The sequence below is a fragment of the Pleuronectes platessa genome, chromosome 9 (genome assembly GCF_947347685.1).
Source record: "Pleuronectes platessa chromosome 9, fPlePla1.1, whole genome shotgun sequence".
NCBI classification, from domain to species: domain Eukaryota; kingdom Metazoa; phylum Chordata; class Actinopteri; order Pleuronectiformes; family Pleuronectidae; genus Pleuronectes; species Pleuronectes platessa.
The window spans coordinates 9,860,680-9,883,327 of NC_070634.1; the positions used below are offsets into that span (position 1 = coordinate 9,860,680).

Here is a 22,648-nt window from a genome sequence, read left to right on the forward strand (position 1 = left end):
TGCGTGTGCGTGTGCGTGTGTGTGTGTGTGTGCGTGTGCGTGTGTAAGACTTCATTGATGAACTGTGACTGAAGTGTTGCACACCAGAGGAGGGGCCAATGGCAGCGCCTCCTCTGCTGCCACTTTGAGTCAGTCATGACGTGCAGCTGTGAAGACAGATGTTTCTGAGCGCCTCTCGATGGAGGACAGAGCTGGATGAGGCTCCGAGGACATGGTCGATGTCTTACTGGGATGTGATGTCTCGGTGAGTGATTTGATTTTTTTTTAACTTACTTTGAATTACTCTTCAATGTTGTTTAAAAACATTTTCAATTTAATCTGGTGTCTGTCCTCAAACCTCTGCTTAAATACTGTTATTTAATATGAATAGAAAATACATGGGGATATATTAACTTTTGCTTATGATTAGAATCATTAATCCTTCCTATTATCCCCAGATTTGCTTTATTTCAAAACCATGACTGACCTAATGCATGTGTGTACTATTGATATTTGGACTTAGCAACAGGACAGTTACTGACGACACACCATGTCTCAAACATGCTCCGTCCTCATCGCCGCTGCACTGCTGGTGGTGCAGCTTTGCATGGGTAAGCTCAGACTTCTCTATGGACGCACATTACCAACATCTGTGTTGGCATGTAAGATACATTTGATATATTTTCTTTGATTTGTTTATGATTTGGAGATGAAATTTTGATTAAATAGACATTTGGTAATAAATATTACCAAATCTGCTTTAAACTCAACAGACAATTAGTCTGTTAAATTCCTCTAACTATCTCATTAGATATAAGACATTATGGACACGTAATATCAGTCTATCTAAGTCTGTATTTCTGCTTTTAGGTGAGAAGTCCTGCACCATCTGGTCCAGCGCTGGAGCCGTGGTGCAGCGAGACACCAGTTTTGATGTGTACTGCACCTTTAACTGCAAGTGCAGGGGATCCATGTACAGTGGCCACCCGTCAACACCACAGAATTACACTGAACTGAATTCTACAACCATATATTTTAAGGTGGTGAACATAACAAAGAACAGGACATACAGCTGTCAGTGTAGCTGTTCTACTACACTGGACCCCTGTGGACTGGACATCTTCACTGGGTGTGAGTATGAAGAGAAGCAACATCTGTTTCTGAAACTTTTATCTCACTGAAAAGTGTGTTAATGCACATTTTAATGGGGGATTTAAGATTATTGTTTTCAAATAGAACTAATGTCCAAGCGTTCAATCCATGTAGCGCATTATAATGTCAGTTCAACAGTAGCCATCAGCTTTAACAGTGAAGAGCCTCACCTAATTGAAATAATGCTTACACATTATGCTTATTTAAAACTTATGCAAATAGATACAAAAATCCTGCAGGGTCTTGACTTTCATCTCAGGGCGTTGCAGTGCATTTCAAGCACCTCGAGCTGGTTCTGCTTTCTCTGCTTTATTTAGAGTTCACACTGTTCACATGTTGAAGACCGAGCGCAGCAAAGTGTTTTAGCTGACTGCGACAAGTTGATTATTCTTTATTTTTACACATGCAACAAGTACAATCCAGTAACGACACACCCACCATTTCAAAAGACTTAACCTACAATGGAAAGCAATGAAACTTGTCACTTAATAGATTAGCACATTTTGGCATTTAATCTACTTCAGTTACTGACTGTTTCCATTACTGACTGGTCATAGTATTAATGCTTCCCAAATGTATATTTCTAATGTGTGGGAATGAGAACTTTTGTGCAAACAATTAATTCCTACACTTGCCAAAACCAAGCCACATAGGAAGGAGTATTAGTGCAATATGACGAAAAACTTAATGAGACTTTGATAATAACGTTGTAATTGAGAAGACAGTAATACGAGAAAAGTGTCATAATATTAAGAAGTATTTTTAAGTAAAATAAGAAACAATAATCCATGCTTATTCAAGTTCGGTTCTCTACTCTTTCTGAATCTAAAATCTTGAAACAATCTCATTATTCCTGGAAAAGATTTCCCTTTGAATAGAACATAGATAGAACTTCCTAGTCTTTGCACAATCTTTTGAAAGTCCTGATACTTGATGGTAATTTACTGCGGATGTAACATTTATTTTGTTAGTTGTGAATTAACATGTTGCTATGCATTTTGACCAGGCTGCATATATACAAATGTATACTATAATAACATGTTTTTTCTTATAATATTACAATGTTATTCTCGTAATCTCCGATATATATTATTTATTTAAATGGCCGTAATTCTCTGTCATAACAAAAGACAGGTCACACTTAGACTAACTCACTAACTAAAGAAACAAATTACAAAACATCTCTTAACACAAGCATTTAAGGATGAAGCCTTGGTCGCTTTGTTGCTGGACATGAACCAAGTTAGACTGAGCAATGTGATGACCAGTACCAGGAAATGTATGAAGATTGTCCATCATTGCATATTTCTCTCTACATGTAACAGACTCAGTCAACCAAGGCTGAAACTGAGGCACATTTCCATCCCATACATTGTAATGCTTTACACATAGATACTGTGGTTTTTTCATTTCAAACTTTAAAAACCTCAGTATTTAAGATCTATTCAACTCCTCTTCGTCTTCTTCATCCTGCAGATGTACCAGACAGTCCTAAAAACCTGTCATGCATCTACAAGGTCTTAAATAATAAAAGTGGAGATGTGCTCTGCACTTGGAACAGAGGAAGGCAGACTTTTCTTAGAGACAAAACACAGCTGTGGTGAGTTTGAAAAATAAGGAAACTTGAATATAACACGTCACCAAAACATCCTATAATAAAATGACCCTGCTTATACTGTCAATTGAAAGCTGGCTATTTTGTGTTTTCAGGCTGAGCACTCTAGCAGGAAATCACACGAGTAAACCAGAGCCACACAATGTCTCCAGTAAGGGAACTGGTCCACTGTCCGTTACGTTCACTGTCCTCAGGTCTGTGCAGCTCATCTCCGTGTGTGTTAAAGCCTGCAATGAACTGGGCCCTGTGGTGAATGCCACCGTTGAGTACTCCCTCACTGACATCGGTAAGACCCACAGAAATGGCTGAGCTCCTTCACTTTGTGTCTATACCTGGTACTTTCTGCAGGAAGAGCGTGCAATTCTTTTACATGTGATGACAGTTTCAAGGCATGATATGATGATGAGAGTGTGACTGAAAGTTTGAAGCTCTTTTATACGCTGTTTCATAATCTCCCCAAATCCTCCTTTCAATTTATGAAATGTTTCAGTAGAATAAGATTTTTTTTACAGTTAAGAGAACAACTGATCTTGTGTGTCCCTCGTGTTGACAGTATATCTGACCTCTGGTGTCTTTGTTGATCTGAGCAGCAATGCCGTTACCTCCTGTTCTTGGGCGACCAGAGTGCTCCTCCCGGGAGTGCGTTTTCACAGTGGAGCAGCCTGTGAGGACTCAGAACCTGCAGATCCAGTACAAAGCAGCAGAACAGAAATGGACATCTCACCCAGATCTGGTAAGACGTCTTTAACACTTCAGAGATGAGATGTTGCATGAGATATAACAGTCGGTTACTTGGAGCCTCTGAAGTCGACATTGCGCGATCGTATCTCGTAGGTCTGATTCAAAGCAATACACAGATATGACTGTCAGGCCGATAGGCTCAGAGGCAAACTTTCAGTGAGGTATTCTCACAATGTGATCCTAGATCTGCCTCGATGTTCCCCTACTCTGAGCCCAGGTCTTCTTCATACCAACTCCTTTCAATCCCTCCTTCTCTTCTTAAACCTAGAGGGGTACAGGCTTTCTCTGTGGCTGTCTAAGTTCTGGAATAGTCTCCCGGCCAACATTAGGTCTTGTCGCAATATCGGCAATTTTAAATCTAATTTAATATCCTACTTATTTAATCTTGCATTTAATTTAGCCTGATTCTGTCTAATGAGACTGCTGGTGTCTGTTTTTTTTTGTTGTCATTTACTATTATTTTGAACATCTTTTATTTTGAACGGGCACTGCACTAGTATAAATAAATCAGACTAGACTTAACTAAATGGCATTTTCCCACAAAATAACACGTGAGTATGAGTATGTACGAGTTATTCTTTTTTATTTACAGAGCGTACCGATGAGTTCCGTTCCGGCTCAGTCCATCTCCTCTCTGGAGCCCTACAGTTTGTACCATTTCAAAGTCCGATCCAGATTCAGCACCGGCCTGTGGAGTCAGTGGAGCACAAACATCTCCAGCTGGACTCAGGAGGAAGGTAGGGGAACTCTTCCTATCCAACGTGTGGGTATTGCTGCTCTTACTGAATGAAAGCAGCACGAATTCTGTCTAAAGATGTGAAAGTATTTACAGTATCTCTGTGGTTTGAGGCAGTTATCAGCTCACCAGCAGGATAAACCACTGACACAATTCTCGCTGGATTGTGTGTTGAGAGCGAGTGATAAGACGAAATATGCACAGTTGCAAAAGTGCATACAACAGTATAAATACAAGACCAAAATAAAAGAATAAATTATGATAACTGTAGTTGAGTCTTTTTCTGTGTCAGGTCAAACTGAGTCACAGTGAACAGACGAGAAGGAGTTAGGGTTAGGGTTACAGTATACAGATAAACACAAAGATAAGATAAAGTAGCTTTATTGTCAATTTCTTAACATGTTCAGAACATACAAGGAATCGATACAACGTTTCTCACTCTCCCACAGTGAAACATATAAAGTGCACAGGCACAACAGATAACACAAGACATTTCCTAATACTAAGTAAACATACAGATTATTAGTACAGCAGCATAAGGTTCTCTAAAGTGTAAACGTAGTGATTAAAGTGATAAAGTGCAAACAGTACAAGAGACAGTTTGTTGCAGAAGCAAAAATACAGATTTTTTTCAGCAGCATAAGGTTCTCTAAAGTTTAAACGTAGTGGTTAAGTGATAAAAGTGCGAAAAGTACAAAAAAGGACTCAGGACGAAGGTAGGTGAACTCTTCCTATCCAAGGTGTTGGTATTACTACTCAGGTGCTAAAAGGAGCGCAGAAGTGAAGAGGAATGTGATCTTCGTTGTCCTGAGCCTTAACTGGAAAAGGGGAGCATATAAGTTGCAGAAAGTTCCCGCTGTCATCACTAAACACAGAATCTTGTCAGCTTCCCTGAGCAGTGGCAGATCTAGTTTTTTTCTAAATTGGGGTTCATAAAGGGAGGTAAATTCTTTTTTTGTTCCACTATTCAGTAAATGAATGAGCTAAACTAAATTTGTCTGTCAGTCAGGATGGTTGAGTTTAAGCTGTTAAAGTCCTTTTTAAAACCACTCAAGTGATTAAACAAATTCAATCAATAATTTCCTTCAAATACAAACTTCCCCATTTGTCCCGTATTCAAACCAAACATCTTGTAAAGAATTAAAGTAAAAACTCGTCCCTCTGCTGCAAACTGAGTTTGAGTATTTCCCAAAGGTTACGTTCAATTAGGACTCCAAAGAGGAACACACTGTTTATTTGAGATTTGGTAGGGGTTATTGAGAGGGAGGTTTAGGCCAACCCAATGAAAGCACATATCTTCTCATGTTTTACAGCTGCAAATATAATCATCTTATTATGTGGAGTAGACTTAGAGAATATGTTTTGATATAAAATTTTGAAATATCAAGGTAATTAAACAATGTTATTATGTTCACTGAGCTGGTAGAGTGTGCAATAACAAGGTTGAATGTAAAGCACTCTTTTGTACTAAAACAACATTGCCACTGGGTAGCGAACACAAAGGTCTCCATTCCCAACTGGGACCCATGAAATAATTAATCTGCTTTTGAAAAGTTGGCATTAATGTAAATAGTGTCCAATGTGTAGTTCCGAAACCCATATTGAGGTTGTTGAACATCATTTATTATTTCTACCACCCATCTAATTGTATAAGCGTGTTAAAGCATCAGCAGAGCAGAGAGGTGGAGTGCTCACAGCTCACAACTTCCTCCATACTGTGCACACATACAGGGTGGAGGGACCTTAACTTCCCTACTGAGTGACCACATGTCACATGTTCACTGGTCCCTGTGTTGGTCAGTGCTCTAACAGAGGAAAATTACTTTTTCTTTCTGGAGCAGGAGTCGGTTACATGATAAATTCAGTCAGTTGAATGTAAAACCAAATTGCACACACTCATGAATATCAGTCCTTTAATTCATCCAAATCAAGATTGATGAATTATTCCATTAAGAAATTGCTTAAGATATCTCAAGGATGCCCACTTTATTAAAACAAAAATTAAAGAAAGTGATTAGAAAAATGTATTAAACGGCGGCAACATTTTATGACCTGTTTTTTTGTCCCATGCCCCATCCTTCCACCAAGTTTCATGTAAACCCACCAAGTAGTTTTTGTATAATCCTGCCAACCAACCAACCGATGGCGGATGTAAAATATTATTTTCAAAAAGCTCTTAATATTTGCCTTTATGTGTCATTTTAATGGAAAGAATGTTATGTACGAGATTTCTTGGAAGTGTTTGTCATCTGTGTCAGACCTGCACAGATTATATGTGTCACTTTCAAAGAATTCCTATTTTGAGCTATAGCTAATATTAATCCTTTATGTGACACTGTAATGATTTATTGTTTCAGCTCCTGCAAAAGAGTTGGACGTATGGTACGCTGAGTCTGAGTGTGGATCAAAATCCCCGAGAGTTTACTGGAAGGTAAGTCGTGACAGTTTTTTTTTATGTAGACTGTCATGACAGTGACCACAAAACACTGCTGTGCTGTTTCATCGTCTCCATGCGTTCACTCTCCTTCTTCTCACACTGTCTGTGTGGTGCAGTGGTGCAGTGTTGTAGCCATAGTAACACATCCAGATCTTCTCTACTTCACTACGATGTTCTGCATAAACTAAAGGTCAACTCTTGACCACTTCTGACGTGTTAAACCCTCAGACACACACACACACACTCGCACATCCCCACCCTCTACCACAAATACACACACCTACATTCATTTAATGTCACATAAAGACTGTGAAAGGTAAGTGAAACCTGAGTACAGACACCACAGTTTCAGTTTACAAGAAACCAGGAGTTGAACAGAAATGATGTGTCTTACTCACTAAACCTGCAGCGTGTTGATTTTGAGCATCCTGTACTTACAGCCATATCCCAGGCACATGTTGAAGCGCCTACAGTTTGCCACAAAATCTTTTCAAAAGAAAATTTCAGTAAAAACACAAATATATGTGGATATACTGATTGGTTGACCTTTAAACGTTTTTCTGGTTGCAGAAGCCGCAAATTTCCATCGCAAGAGGGAAGATCCTAGGCTACAGAGTCAGAGTTTACTGTCCAGGCTCTGGACTGGACCGTGTCACTAACATAAGCCAGGATGACAGGAATTATTCTGTCCCAACTTGTGCTAACGGCGAAGTGACTGTGTGGGCTCGCAACTCCAAAGGGTTGTCGCCTCCTGCTACAATCACACATCACACGAAAGGTATAAATTACTAAACTTGTGTCAGCCGGCTTGTTTGAGCAGGCTTGTGCATTACTAAAACTGAACAGTGTTATATTCACTCGTGCTCCTCTTGTCTCAGCCAAGTCCTCTCAGGATGTGCAAGTAACCACTGGCATCCACAATGTCACCATCTCCTGGAGGGAGCCTGAAACTGCACTGTTACCAGCCTCTTATGTGGTGGAGTGGTACCCAGAGGGTCAGAAGCTGGAGGAACTCAGATGGGTTCGACTGGGCGGCAGTGAAGGCCATGCAGTCATCACAGGTAGAACATGTGATGGTACAATAGACACAGATGGATTAACATAAGGAAGCAAAGGCAGCGATGTATCTTTATTTTAGACATGTTGGTGTCTGGGTTAAGATTGGAGCTGATTACAAACTAAATTGACATGAAATTGAGTTTTTTTCCTATATTTTTCTTTATGCAGGTATTAAGCCATTTGAATGCTACAGGGGGGCAGTGTATGTTTTCTATAGCGACAGCTCAGTGACCAGGATGGTGTTTTCAGGTGTCACAACTTTGGAGTCAGGTAAGATCAGAGAGGAGATATACATACATGATTAGTATTATTTTACTATCATTTACTTATCTGCTTATTATGACTTGTGCTATTCTTACTGGTGGAAACTGCAGTGTTGTGAACAGAAGTTAATAGACTCCTCCATGCTGTTGTGTTTGTTGGTTTCAGCCCCAGAGGTTGGTCCATCGTTCCAAGAGACGTTCGAGGGACAAATAGTGAAGGTGACCTGGACGGAGCTTCCCAGGAGCAAGCAGAGGGGCTGTATCACCAACTACACCATCTATTTAGAGAACAGCAGTGGACACCTGCAGAGATGTAGGAATTGTTTTATTAGTGCCTGTTAGGGACTCTGTAAACATTTAAAGAGGTAGAGGGAGATGTGTCAGGAAAGGAGAAACCTGTCATCTTATATGTTTGCTTAAGAGAGGACAGGGACTTCAACCCTGTGTTTTTGAAAAAAGGAGTTGCAGCATGAACACAATGCGGATATGAATGTTTTCTGAACATCAGAGCATGTGGATCTCTGCAAGTAATAACCCAAAAATAAATGATGAACCTGAATATGAGCAGGATAAGCCTCCTTTAAATTGCTCCTCTGCTGTGTGTGTACACGTTTGTATTTCAGACTCCGTACCAGCATCGGTCAGGACGTATGTGATCCAGCCCCTGTCTCCTGCCGTCTACAGCCTGTGGATGACTGCATCCACCGCTGAGGGAGAGGGGCCTATGGGTCAACAAATGAAGTTCCTAATCCAGCGTAAGCACACATGCCAATTTGGGGAAATATGTGTTAATATGTTTATTGACTTAATTAATAATTAACTATTTGTCTTTAAGACTGCAGCAGACTTTGTTTCAATGGTAGTTCTTATGGAAACAAATTAAGATTTGTCCAACGACACATGACGTTTTTTTTCTTGCTCTTCTTGACTACTAGAGGAGATAATATGCTGCGACTTCAAATCTTCTCCCTGTGTTTTTCTCATGATGCAGAGGGAACTCTACTGACCAATGTCCTTGTGTTTGGTGCCATTGCCCTAATTGTGGTTATAGTTTGCCTGTGCCATTTTTCAGCAGTAAACCAGAAGTAAGTTAGCGACAGCAGCTCCATGAAAGCCTCATTGAAATGATGTATCATGACCAATAAATTATCATTTTGCTAGAACAAGTTTCCATGCTATCTTGTTGAGCAGTTTCCCACGTTCCTTCTCAGGTTCTGGGTGTTTTGCCAGTGCCTCATGCTCGATGTTGTCCCAGATCCTGCAAACAGCAAGTGGGCAAAAGAGTGTACCCATGAAAAGGTATTTTATGTAGAAGAAGAAAAAGATTTGAGCTAGATTGCAGCTCATTGTTCCTGGTTTGAGCCCGTTTCGTCCTCCCAACAGGGCAAGATGAACCTCCAGCAGCAGCACAGTAACTCCAGTACAACCGAGGAGGAGGAAGAGCCGATCCTGGTCGATATTGAGGAGCTGCCCAGGCAGAGCGGTAACATCTCCACCTCGCAACTCCCTCCTCAGATCAGCCAGAGCTTAGATGCCACGCCACCGTACCCTGCAACCACCTACATCAAGAGCCTCTCCCATGATTCTGACAGCTCCGACCACACACAGAGCACAACTGTCGACTACATCTCATCACACTGTCTGGGAGATATGGAGGAGGATCAGGAAGAGGAGGATCAGGAAGAGGAGGAGGAGAGGCTGGGTTTCTCCCCCAGTCACCACCTCTTCAGCGGGCCCATGAGCTTCGGAGGAAAGTTAACTCTGGACGCGGTGAAAATTGACTTCTGTAGTGACTTCTTTCAGGACGGCTAAGGTGAAACCAGAACTCTCTGGTGGGAAGATAATGAAGGACACAATAAAAGTTTCAGTGTGTTGTTTGGATCACACTGGGACATCCATGAACTACCTCTTTACTTGTAATCAGAACTGTAAAACAAAGTCTAGCGCTAAACTAAGCAGTAATCATTGACATAAATGTTCTTAAGTTCAAATTGTATGCATTATCCTTTTTTTTCCCAGAATGGCTATATACTAGGGCTGTGAAATGATTAAAATTTTTAATCACAGGTTTCTATGGATTAATCATGATTAATCACATTACCGATTTTCTCGGAATATTTTTGTGAAAACAAGATTTATGACATTTAACTTTTCTTTTGTGCTGCAACTCAGCAGTTCTTCAGCAGTTATCATTGCTTTTCCATATGGAACATTAATATAATCTTCTTCCTAAACAATATTCGGGCTCCTTAGCCATTGTGTGGTTGAATAAAACTTTTTTTTTTTTAAATCAAACAGAAATTATTTGAGCTTCTTAGCCATAGGATGGTTGACATTTTTTATATTTTTTGTCACACAACCATTAACCACACCATGATACAATCTAATGCCTCTAAAGGCCCTCTTAGCTACTCGTTCTTTAGCCAGTTGGTGAGGCAAACTAACTTGTTAAATTCTCTGACAGTAAAGCTGACCGCTTCTTTTGCACAATGTGTCCTGCGAGTGAGTCTGGTTTGTCGCATTCCACTTGAACGCCCCTCGCCGACCAACACATGCTTCGCGTTGCGGTGGTTAGGCGGGTATTGCTACGGTGAAACGATAACGTCTTCTCGCAGAGTGTGCATATCACCTTGGTTTTACTGAATGTTCGATCTTTGTTTTTTTGGAACACGATCTTCCCGTCCAGAAGGTCCTCAGGTTCATCAGAATTATCAGAGCTGCCAACTTTTCAAAAAACCTTGGAGTGAGATTTTGTCGGGGGTGACCAACATTTTGCCGCGCACACAGCCACACACGTTGGTGGCTCAAATATCAGGGAATTGTTGGAATTTGGCGTTGTATCCATGTTGTTCGCTGCATTCTGGTGGCCTTTGGGGCCCGAAGTCGTTGATAGGAGCAGCCGACTGGAGATGGACAACATTGGTTACATTCTGTGACGCAAAGACATAGCTGAAGGTCCACCCCCAGGAAATGTTGGTTTAAGTAGATGTTGTTTCCTGCATTCTAGTGGATTTTTGGGTGGTATGCTAAAGATGTGCAATACCTGAACTTCTTCTGATTCATGTTCCTCTGATCATGACTTGTAGGGCCTTCTAGCCTTGAGCTGAACATTCAACCAGAAAACTATTGTTGTGCCTCAATGACCACAATATAGCCTAATTAATAGACCTTTGTTTAAGATTTGACCAAGGTAGGTTGATTGACATTTTGATTACAATGGTTTTCAACTAATTCTGAACTGAAACCTAACCTATATTTTAAATAATTGTATTCTTAAGAGCAGTTAATGATTTATGTTCGCCTCCCACCACACTTTCCATCAGACAAAAAAGTGCAACAAATAAAGTGCTTAAACAGTAGCCTTTTTAAGCAACACAATGGACCCTCTTCCCCAAAATAAAATGTGTCTGGAGCCGCAAAACATATTTGATAACAAAGCTAATAAAGTTTTATATAAAGTTATACTATACTAAACTATGGTTTGTTGCATTTATGAAATTATCGAACAACAATAAAGAAAACTGTTGACATTTGATTGATATTTTTACCTGTTACAACAAAGGAAAAACCAAACGCTTATGAAGAGAAGAAAATACACAGGCAAGTGTCGGCCTACTTTGAAATAAATTAAACACAGACCTTTGTAGGGTTATTTGAGTCCTCCCCGTATTTGTGGAAAATGTATGAAATAAGAAGTACCCTATTTTTAAATAAATAAAAACATATAGCTGCAGCCTAATAGCTTAAAAATATATATTTTAGTTGGCGAAATATTTAAACGAAAAGTGAGAGCAGGTCAGGCTGGAGGCGGACACAGAAACTGCAGCTCGGTAGAAACCAACTGCAGCTTCTGCTCTGATCAAGACGCTGAGCTCTGATCAGCTGAGACCAGAGAAACTCTGTGTTTTCACTGTTTCCACTGAGCAGCCGGTGAGTCAGTGACCAGCTCCTTCACGTGAAGGAGCTCTGGTCTTGTGTCTCTGAGCGAGTGCGTGGGGCGGGGGGCGGAGCCTCGGGACTGGTGCGCTATCTGGGGCACACACACACACACACACACACACACACACTCGCCCGCTCCTGGTACTTCATGACGGTCTGATACGATGATGTTTTAAAAAATGATCGTGACTTAGTCAACCACCAACATTTTCGTCTCGTCTCGTCAACAAGTTAAAATAGATTTAGTCATGCGCTTCACTTAAAAGATCCAGGTTTTTTTTGGCGTGAGAAATTGGATGTGTGGCGTGAGTGCGTGTGAAAACATGCAAAAGCGTGTGTCACACGGCGGAAGCGTGAGAGTTGGTAGCTCTGGAATTATCCATGTTGTTTGTTTGTTTGAATGGCAGCTGCCGTCTGACTGCATTAGAGCGGCAACTAGTGCAGAGGCGGCGGAATTGGAAGGTCCTTCTGCGCATGCGTTAAATGCGTTAAAAAAAACAAAACGAATTAATCCTGTAATTTAATCATAACGCGTTAACGCGTTATTTTTCACAGCTCCACTATATACACTTATAAAAAACTAATGGGATGTGAAAGGTCTTTTCTTTACATTTTTATCAACATGCTAGAAACAGGAGGATCAGTCATATTCAGAGCTGCCTTTAAAATATTTTCAACTACTCACCATGTTTAGATATCCTTTTGATTTGATTATTTACTTGTGCAGCCTTACTCTTTGTCCCTGAAAATAAAATATTTCATCCTTTGCACTCGTTTGTTTTTAGATGGAGTTTGTCATCTCTGCCGAGGAGCTTTTCACTCGTCTGTTTGGTGAACAAGATTAAATTGGCATATTTAGGGAACTGATATCTATGAAGGTCTGACATTGGGTGCAGCATTCTAGTTTGAAATTTTTTTTGAATTGTCGCTCCCTAGTATAATACAGGAATAGAACGTCAGGGTGGGTTTTAAGATATTCAGTGTCGACAGCAGGCCATTACGTCCGGTTGAACTTTGACACATTCAAAATTTAAATTCAGAGGTGAAAGTTGACCATTTCAAATACCTGCTCAACAGCTTCATTCTCAACTTATTAGAGAATGTATGTAGATACACAAGTAGAGCAATGCAAACAATACATTTGTGACATCATTTTGTCTGTGGACAGGGTGAAAAAAAGGGACGCTGCAAAAAATTTATCGACCATCTTTATTTACCGACAGAGGTCTCTAATAGCAGGGCTAGAATTCACACATTTGTAGAGCACTTCAGTCGTTCCACACAATGAACGACTGTATTTATTTCAGAGCAATTATGCAGTGGTGCCACTGTGAGAGCTACAGGGCGAGTCAACAGTGGAGGAAAATATCAGCACAGAACAGATTGCCGAAACAAACGAAGCTGGGCTTACATCTGTGGAAGGATGCTCGAGTGGAGTGTGTAAACAGTCAGGAGGCCTGAGGGAGGCTACGCTGCATCAAGACACTTCCTCTCTGAATCACTCTTTGAAGAAAACTTTTGATTGACTTCCACATGTTGAGTAATCAGAGGTGAAATGTGCGAGGAGGAAGAGACACTCGATTGTGAACAGCACTCCAGTTACGAGTAAATCAGAACACATGGAACAACCTGCAGCTTCAAATAAATCCACTTGACAAAAGTCTCAGGATCGGTGTAAATTTAGCAAGAGATGACAAATGTGTTCCTCCAAAATGACCTAACGTTCCTCCTTAAAAATATTTGTGAAAGAAAAAAAGAGAACCTTAATACAGATTTAGGCGCCATTTCGTCAATGCAGTCTTATTTGCACAATGTGAAATACAGTCTCTGAAAGAATTTATGAAAATAGTCAAGATTTACAGGCCTAAGATCATAAAAGAATAACCTCCTGTATAAAATATAAAACAATACCCCAGTGCTAAAGAAAAACAAATCCTTAAATCTCAATGAATGAAGCGGTAACTTCATCAATAATACCTGGTGTGGCAGAGCCAAGGAGCTTGGGTTGGAGCTCTGCGGTGCCTATTTCAAAGCAAGAAAGCAAGCAATGGCACACACCAAGCTAACAGATACTTTTCTTATGCTTACATTTTGAAAATGCATATTTTCAAGCAGCAATTACAAAAATGTATCAATGGACAATGCATAACCTCTGAAAAAAATACTGTATGAAAACATCCCTGCTACTTTGTTTCCAAGTACAAAACCTCTACCAATAAGTTGCTCCGGAGTAGCAAGAAGTCCTTTTCATTTTTTTTTTTACTTTTTTTTTTTCTCCTTACTTTGTTTTGTTTTTTCCATCTTCTTTTTGTTTTTATTGGGTAAAACTCAGTCCTCACATTGAGTGCCATAGTTAATGACAGTCGTCTCCATCATTTCACTTTGCTGAAGGATCCAGGAACATGCAAGCCTCGTAGTGGAGGTGCTCAGGAGGCTCCTGTAGGCCTGAGGGCAGCAGCCGGGGCTTAAGCCAGGGCTGGGAAGGCCTCTGGGTCGTCCACGTTGGGCACAGACACAGATGACGGCTAAGGAAAAGTAAACACAAGAAATAGTTAGTTATAGTAACAAGAATCTATCAGGCTTTTAATCTTAACAGGTACAATGTCCACATTTAAAGAGGGTGTGTTAAGTAAAAGACAACAGCTAAACTGTAGAGGTATCTACCTTGTCAGTCCTTACTGTGCGGACCGGCCTTGGGGCTTCAGGGCCACCAGGACCGCCACGGCCACGACCTCCCCGGCCACCACGTGGTCCCCCACGTCCACGGCTCGGACGGCCCAGATCTCCGAAGTTGATCTCCAGCTGGGACGTAATGTCATTGGCTGGCTTACGGAAGTGGTGCTCATCCTCCAGCTGAGGCTACAAAATTTATTGAATATCATTTTACAGCTTTGCCTTATTTAAGTTGTATGTATCATTTGATGTCATACTGTGCAACACAGGCAGAATTTGTTACCTTAGGCTCCTCAACCTTAGGGGTTTCAATCAGATCCTCCTTCTTAACCTGTGATGTTGAAATACAAGATGTTATTTCTAAAACATACGAGCTATTTTGCTTTTAATAAACAGATTTCGTTTTCCATAAAAGAAACAATTTTACAAAGTAGAAAAAGCTAAACAGTCAATTCAAAAGTCTGCATTTCCTGACTGCAACAATCATTAACCTCATCTTCCTACCACAAACACTCACTTGAGCCACAGTGTTTAGGTTTTGTCCAGAATAAATAAGTGGACTAAATTATTTGTCTATTGACAGATTGTTCTGCATATCGAATGAAAAAATGTAATGGAGAAACAGACGTTAATTTACTGCATATATAGAGCTGTGAAAAACTATAAGTCAGTATTAATGAGACTGTTCATTTATTGTATCAGTATTAAAGAAATTATTCACAATGATGTCAGGCAGCTGTCGTTGGAGATTGGTAGATTACACACTAAATCAGAGGGAAGGGATTTCCTTAACAATTCAGTCTGGATGTAACACATGCATGTATAAATCTTCAAGACAGGAAGCTATGTTTGGGTGAATCTCATCCATGGTGTCATTATTTTTAGGAATTGTGACTGACTAAATACATTCCGATTCAATGAAATTGGGTAGTTTGTTAGCGCGCTTAGTTTGTACGTTTGGGGAGGAGGAAGGGTGGGGGATCTTGGTGAGTTTTTTTTTAGGTTTATCTATCTTTTATGTTCACAAAAATTGGAAAGGGTATAATTTACAATTAAACTCAAATATTAAGCCATCAATGTTTTTTTCTGGTTCAGAGGGCAAACATTTTGGATTTTGTGAACGTTGGTAATTTTGTCAGCTCTTCAGCAAACCCTCTGATTTTCAAGGCTGTCCCCACAAAGTTCTTATGTTTGAGAGTGATTTTATTTAGAGCTTGAGTCTTAATGGGTTAATAGAATGAGTCGGTTTCTTGACAAACAAAGACATTTCTATTTTAGTTGACATAAATAACCTATCAATCACCATCAAGGTCGATCAAACATGACACATTTTGGCTTTTTATGTTAACCAAAATAAAAAGTTAAGTTTTCTCGCAGCTATGTTGTTGACTCACCTCTGCTTTGGACTTGTGCAGCACAAACCCTCTGGTCCATTGAGCTCCCTCGTTGGCCTCACGGATGTTGAATTCCACCTTGGCCCGCTCCTTGTCTTGCACGGCTTTCCATTCGTCCAGAGTCATTTCCTTGGGCCCTTCTTCCTTGACCTCCTCTACCTCATTCTCCCTTCAACAAAGACGAGACACAAAGAGTTGAGTGTTACTAGTAGTTTTAACATAACCCTTCAACTTAACTAATGTTACTATGAATTTAGGTTTGTCTGCACATCCCTCTGTTATATTGTAGACTACAGAAAAACAATCTCCAAATTATTCTTGTAATTTATAACAAGATTAATATAACAAGAAAATTCATACTTGTTCTCAGAGTCAGCTGGTGGATGCTCCTCTCCTTCAGGGGTCTCTTCAGTGTTGGCTGATTGGTCAAGCTCACTTTTAAGGAGAGAAGAAAAAAATTGTTTGCCACTATTGGAACCAGGATACAGTGTGAATACTAAGATGATACAGCATGCTGAACTCATGCACTCAAACTGATGAAATAAAAAAAAAAAGGCACCCAATACTACAAAAACCCACCCACACCCAATCTCCAAATGTGACTCCTGTTAACTGACTAGCATTAAGTCACCAAGTGTTCTCTTAAAATACAACATGAGGAGAAACTAACACAGAAGTGTTATATATGTACGGTCAAAATTGGAATGTGTGCACGTATTCTAAAAGTCCCTCATCTCTCATAATGCAAAGTTTGTCATTATGAATACAGACACTTACTTGAGCTCATCCTTGACGGTGCCCCAGTTGTGAGATCCACTTCCACCACGCTTCTCTTCACCCTTCAGACTACTGAAACAAGCTTTGCTTTAGCCACGATCAATGCACATGTACTGAATAAAAACATTAAGATCTTTAACGGACCATGGGTGAACTTTATTTTTTTAATCCGAAAAAAGTACTTACGTTTTGTCACTGCCACTGTGTCTATCGAATTCACGCTTGCCCCGGGAGTCAAAGCCATCGCTGCGAGCCATGCCACGTCCTCTGCCTCCACGGGCCCCTCTGCCGGCACCACCAGGACCACCACGTCCTCTCATTGGCCTGTCACCGATGGGTCTGAAAAGACATGATGATTATCAGTCTACTCTTTGGAAAAGTACAAGTTTCTTTGCCTGTCAGAAGCTTAGCTCTAAGGCAGGACTATCTTTAAATTAGCCTATTTTCATAAATTCAGCTGGGGGGAGTTAAGAAGACTAACAAAATATAAATTTCTTTTAGCTGCCTTTAATGACATTTAAAGAAAAACAAAGGGATTGTGGCTTTTACCTATAAGTAGTCTAAATTTAGATTTGGACCTAATTTTGTTGGTTACATCGATCCTAAAAAGTTAACTGATCAAGTTAACTTGCATGCAACATTTGGGGCCAAACATACTAAGCCTTATCATTGCAAACAACGCCTTAAACAGTTGCTGTCCATACACCCCCCCCACCACCACCTTGGAGGGTGTAAGAAAACTCCCTCCAACTTATCATGCTAATGGACTCCCCAGGGTCTCCCCTGTGTTCACTTTGCAGCAGCAGCCCGAACTCACTTTAAACATTAACAATTAACACCATCACTAGTCTTAAATTATTAGGACCTGAACAGTACTTTAGTTTACTTTGCGTTGATGTGATTCACTTAAGTTTACAAGACATATTTAAAGTTAAACTGGGTAGAATTTATTAACACCCTCCCATTCCAAACATGAAATAGAACCTGTGGTAACCTTCAGTTTTCATAAAAACTCAAAGGGTGTTTAGTTTGTCAAGCCTGGGTTACTACAAGGGGAAATAAAACTGTTTAATTTAGATGAAACACACTCGTGAAAACATCACTAAGATTTTTTTTGTATAAAATTTCAATCAATAGATCCCTTTCTCCTAAATATTACACATTGGACTTTTAAACACATTGAAAAAAGTCTGAAATTTTGCAAACATGTTCAATTGAACTCACTTCTCAACTGAGAATTCACCACCCTCAGTCTTCTCGCCGCCTTCGCCAGCGGGCCTTTCAAAGCGACGAGGGGGCCGCCTGTCCGCAGGCCGTCTGTCTGTGGGGGGGCGCCCTTCGCCCTGGCCGCCTTGGAAGCCCTGGCCACCCTGGGGTCTGGGGCCGTCACCCTCTGGCTTGCGCCCCATTCTCCTCACGCCGGGACCTAGGATTGACCAAACAGTGGGGTTAGAGGACCGATGGGATTGACAGATCAGGACCCAACATTGAGCATCAGACATGAGAAAGAAGAGTGTTATTGTTCCGTCTAAATGGAGCAAAATTTCCACGAAAGTGTGTTTCTCCCCCCCAATCAACTGGTAAAATCCATTTCTTGTGATTAATGATTTTTTTTAATACTATTTTTAAATACCCTACAACTTGTATCTGGTCAGTAGTGTTATCCTAATATTAAAAGAGCAAAAACTTAACACATAAAATGTGTTACCAATTGTAAGGTAATTGAGGGTTGTGATTTAACTTGATGGGGACTGAGGTGTTTCCTGCATGTTCACTCATTTCCCAATTTGTTTCCACGTGTGTTGACCACCAGAATCACGGAGTCACTGAATGGAATTAACCCTGTCATCGTCTTTAACCCCGTGGAGCACATGGTCGAATGTGACAGACCCAAAACCACCCCTGGCCTAAACCACCAGCTACCAAAATAGACACCCTGCGGAACACAGTAGCAGCTGGGCGCACCGTGGTCGGCACCTGTCCCAATCTTGTCCCCAGCAAACAGATATGAGCCCAGTTGGCAGCGTGACCTGCTGATAATGGCCATTTAACTGTCTGAGAGCAGATATCCACCGAACACTGGTTGCTCCCCTTCTGCGTGACGTAAATTCACCGTGGTACACACACGTTGGAACATCAGGGCATACACTTGGCCTCCATTTTCACAGCCAAGGTGGTAGATTGAATATTGACACAATATACATAGATGATATCTGCTGAAATCACAAATACGAAATTAAATGCGCGGAAACAGCTCAAGCGCATGCTCGAGCGGGTAATGTGCGCCACTGGGAAGTGGCAGTTTGGAGACGGAGCTTCAACACGCCCCACACGGTCACCACGAGGTTCATCACCGTGAGGGAGCTCGGCTCCGAGTGATACAAAACCACCGCCATTTCAATAAAACTGCGGTTCGACATTGATCTACGATTGAGTTTTAACCAATTACGTTTGATTTAACATGAACATACTTTTAATGCATTTATTTATTTAATATTAAAACGTAGTAAAATATAGGTAAATAACCGCAGCTATAGGCCTGATCGAGCACCAAGTGGCCTCAGACACTCGCGACCTGACGGCACGTGAACATGAATGCATGTACAGGCCACTTTTTCCGGATACCCAGGCTTTTGGGTTCCACCTGCTCAACAAGGCCGATGGGGAGACGAGCCAAAACAAGTCGGCCCGTAAACTGAATCTCGGTGAATAGTTGAAGGGGCACAGTCTCCAACTATTCACCTTGGTAAAAATGTCATTGTTCGCATAAATGACAGCGCACAGAGACACAATAGCAGCCATGCGGACCTCATGTCACGGGGGCTTACGAACCGTCGCTAGCTAGGAAACGAGCACCATAGCCTGTTAGCTAAACACCCTTTCAGCCCCTGTCTGACTGGGAGCTTAAACGATGAAACCGGGCTTACCATCTTTCTTGAGCGGGACGGGGGCCTGGATCTCCTCTTTCTTGTCGGTTAGCGGGACCTTTCTTTCTTTCTGGGTTTCTTTCTTTGGGTGCTTGGGACCCTGGGCTGCGGTCTTGGCGGCACCAGGGAGAGCAGCAGCCTCCTTCTTCCTCGCTTCGGCCTGCTTCAGAAGCTCAAACGGATCCGACTCGTCGTCAAATAGCTGGTCGAACCGATTGGTTATGGGACAGCCAAAACCTTCTTGCATTTGTCCGGGCATGATGGCGCCCCTTCAGCAAGATTTTCCTCCGATTCTACGAGGCTTGGTGCGAACACTTCGCTAGATGAAGCCACAAGATGGCTCGGAAAAGGACCTTCTTCTCTTCCGGCGCGATAGACATCCGGGACCTCGGGGCTTTGCGCGGCTGGGGCGTGTAGTTTTTTTAAAGCGACCAAACAATGGACGTTGGTAGAGGACACGCCAACAGAAAAACTACTTTTCCCACAATGCCGTTCTCAGCGCTGTTGCTAGCCTCTGTGAAGGAAAAGCATGGTAATTACCTTACACACTGTTGTGTTGACTCCTCGTGGAAACGTCCCCAGACTCTGTTACTGCTGCACCACCACTTTAACAGCTTTAAATACACAAGTAGAGCGTAACGAGTCCTTCCTCCATGTTTCATCCAGACATTACACATTAGTTAACCTCTAACACAGCAGGTGCATCTGCTAGCTGCTGTGTGGTAATTTACCTTGGAAGACATGATCAGAGCAAAGGTCAAACATATAATTTAGGAATTACAGTCAAAATCTAACAGTGACAAACTGCACAGGCTGTAGTGACCAGGTCCTGGTATTTATGTATGTTGAACTATTCACACTGCACTGTACCCCAGGCTCGTTTTAAACCCTGCATGTTAACATTTCACACTCGCACCACTCCTCGGGGTAACAAACCTGATCCATAGCAAACGTACTGTACTCAGCAGTGTAAACAGCCTGATAGTTGGGTTTTTGGTCAGAGCTTGGTAAAGACAAACATTTATTTAAAAGAGTCAAATATTTTCATTTGGTCATGGTTTTACATGATTTGGCCCTTGATATTGTTAAAATGTTGCATTAACTCAAAAGTATCATGTTTGGGAAGCCATGTATGGGCACTAATTAATTGAAAAGTATTATACCTATCCTTAACTTAAAGGAGGCTGTATGGATGAGGAAAGAAACCATTCACATTTATTGTGGATCCAGATCAGTGGGCGTGTCCAGGAATTTCCCTTTCTGTCTTTAACATTGTGATATTTTCAACATTTCTATTGATTTCTCGCACAATACTTCATTAACCTTGAGACAAATCAGCACACTCTAGGCCATGTCCCTATAATACCACAGTGTGGGGAAAAGTGCAAAATACAAAAATGTGATATTGAGGATATCACAAACCACTCTTTTCTACCAACATACTTTTTCATTATTTTATGTGGATATTTGAGGTCTCTACCAATAATGGAAATGAAGGTTTAAAGAATGGAGAAGGAAAGTTGTATTTTTCAGTCATTTTTATAGGACCAGAGTGGTGCATGGTGTGGCTTGTAGGAACATAAAGTGCATGGAAATAACTTTGTTTTGTGTATACAGTGCCTGTATCCTTCCATGTTCCCTTCACATAAAAATACACAGTAAAAGGCATTGTTTAACTTTAGGAAAAAATAAGTTCTTGATAAAGAAGCAGGGTGCACGGCTGCATGTCTTGTCCTTTTGTTTGGATAGTAGTTAAAAATAAAAGAAGCAAGAAGAAAATATTCTCTTATCACCTCTACTTTGTCATAGCCTTAGACATATTTATTGGATTAAAGAAATACAAGATATCTGTATGATCATTTAACTAAAGGTTTTGCAGTATTCTGTACTGTTAGGGCCTTGCTATATTAAAAATAAATTAAACTCTGATAGATGCTACATTCAATGGAGTGGTTCAAGTTTATATTTCAAATATGAAATACAAATGATGTGCAATGTAGCACAGTATGTTTAAGAAATTACACATGATGAAAACTATTATCCTCTAAACTGTGGGAGGAAGCCAGAGAAAACCCTGCATGGGGAGAACCTGCAAACTCCACACAGAAAGACCCCGGGCTGGAAAACCGGGATTCAAACACAGAGCCTTCTTGCTGAATAGTGATATTGCTAAACAATGGTGTTTTTTCAAGGAATTAAGTGAATCTAGTAGAAGACCTACTGTTCAGATGAGTGAATAAAATTAGAAAATTCTCAGCATCTTCACAAAGGATGCTAACGTTTTTAAGTTCAGTTATGTCCCACCCAGCAAGGTTAGATTTTAAAATGTAGATTCATATATTAATATAAAAAGGCACTAAGCCTGACTCAGTGATCATTGCTTGTATTTTGGGAGTTGTATTGTGACTGCTAGTGTTTGACCTTAAAAGGGAAGCCCTGCCAGCTGCTGATGGGTCTGTTAGTGAACACTGACCTGGAGAACAACTGACTCATGGCTTCTTAAACAACCTGTTTAAATACTGTCACAGTCACTCACCGTCAGTCTGATCTGTTTGTAAGTTACTGTGGCAGTAGACCACGCCACAGGGCTCTCACCACATCAGCCACAGACAAACCATTCAGGTTTTAGCATCTTTTATTAAGTCCAAAACACACACGTGAACAAACATATACAAACCTCAACTTAAAGGGACTAGCTCAGCACTATAGTGTTTCCCCTGTGCGTGTTCTCCCATGTTCCATGTGTCTCCCATCTTGAGTGTCGGAGAGTGTCCTTCTGAGGCAGCTCCCCCGCTGCCTTTAAAACCTGAGGCTCAATCACCTAACAGCTCTCACCTGCGATGACTGATCCTCCAGATGAAGGTGCTCTCCCAGCTACCTCCACAGATACAAATGTACAGTTTCATTACCTTCTTACTCACACATAAATACAACTAAATCCTAAAAACAGGATTCA

General features: G+C 41.0%; 2 protein-coding genes across 5 annotated transcripts; one reads left to right on the forward strand and one right to left on the reverse strand.

Annotated features, from left to right (window-relative positions):
- Window positions 1-113: 113 nt before the first annotated feature.
- il12rb2 (interleukin 12 receptor, beta 2a) lies at window positions 114-10,046 on the forward strand. Its single transcript, XM_053429887.1, has 16 exons — window positions 114-244; window positions 503-590; window positions 850-1,110; window positions 2,608-2,731; window positions 2,842-3,032; window positions 3,337-3,479; window positions 4,080-4,224; window positions 6,581-6,654; window positions 7,231-7,438; window positions 7,539-7,721; window positions 7,888-7,989; window positions 8,149-8,295; window positions 8,606-8,737; window positions 8,974-9,067; window positions 9,194-9,281; window positions 9,366-10,046. Exons 2-16 carry the CDS (start codon window positions 530-532, stop codon window positions 9,792-9,794), a joined length of 2,382 nt encoding a protein of 793 aa, XP_053285862.1. The 5' UTR covers window positions 114-244; window positions 503-529; the 3' UTR covers window positions 9,795-10,046.
- A 3,070-nt stretch (window positions 10,047-13,116) lies between these two features.
- serbp1a (SERPINE1 mRNA binding protein 1a) lies at window positions 13,117-20,075 on the reverse strand. Of its 4 annotated transcripts, none has more exons than XM_053429890.1 (9): window positions 19,693-20,075; window positions 17,990-18,191; window positions 16,952-17,104; window positions 16,766-16,834; window positions 16,349-16,423; window positions 15,989-16,160; window positions 14,878-14,925; window positions 14,586-14,780; window positions 13,117-14,446 (listed from the first exon to the last, which is right to left on the reverse strand). In XM_053429890.1, the coding sequence occupies exons 1-9, from the start codon at window positions 19,949-19,951 to the stop codon at window positions 14,387-14,389; spliced, it is 1,233 nt and encodes a 410-aa protein (XP_053285865.1). In that variant the 5' UTR covers window positions 19,952-20,075; the 3' UTR covers window positions 13,117-14,386. The 4 variants fall into 4 exon arrangements, with proteins under 4 accessions (XP_053285865.1, XP_053285863.1, XP_053285867.1 ...); XM_053429888.1 differs by having other exon boundaries at window positions 16,766-16,837; XM_053429892.1 differs by having other exon boundaries at window positions 15,989-16,157; window positions 19,693-20,072.
- Between the last annotated feature and the right edge of the window lie 2,573 nt (window positions 20,076-22,648).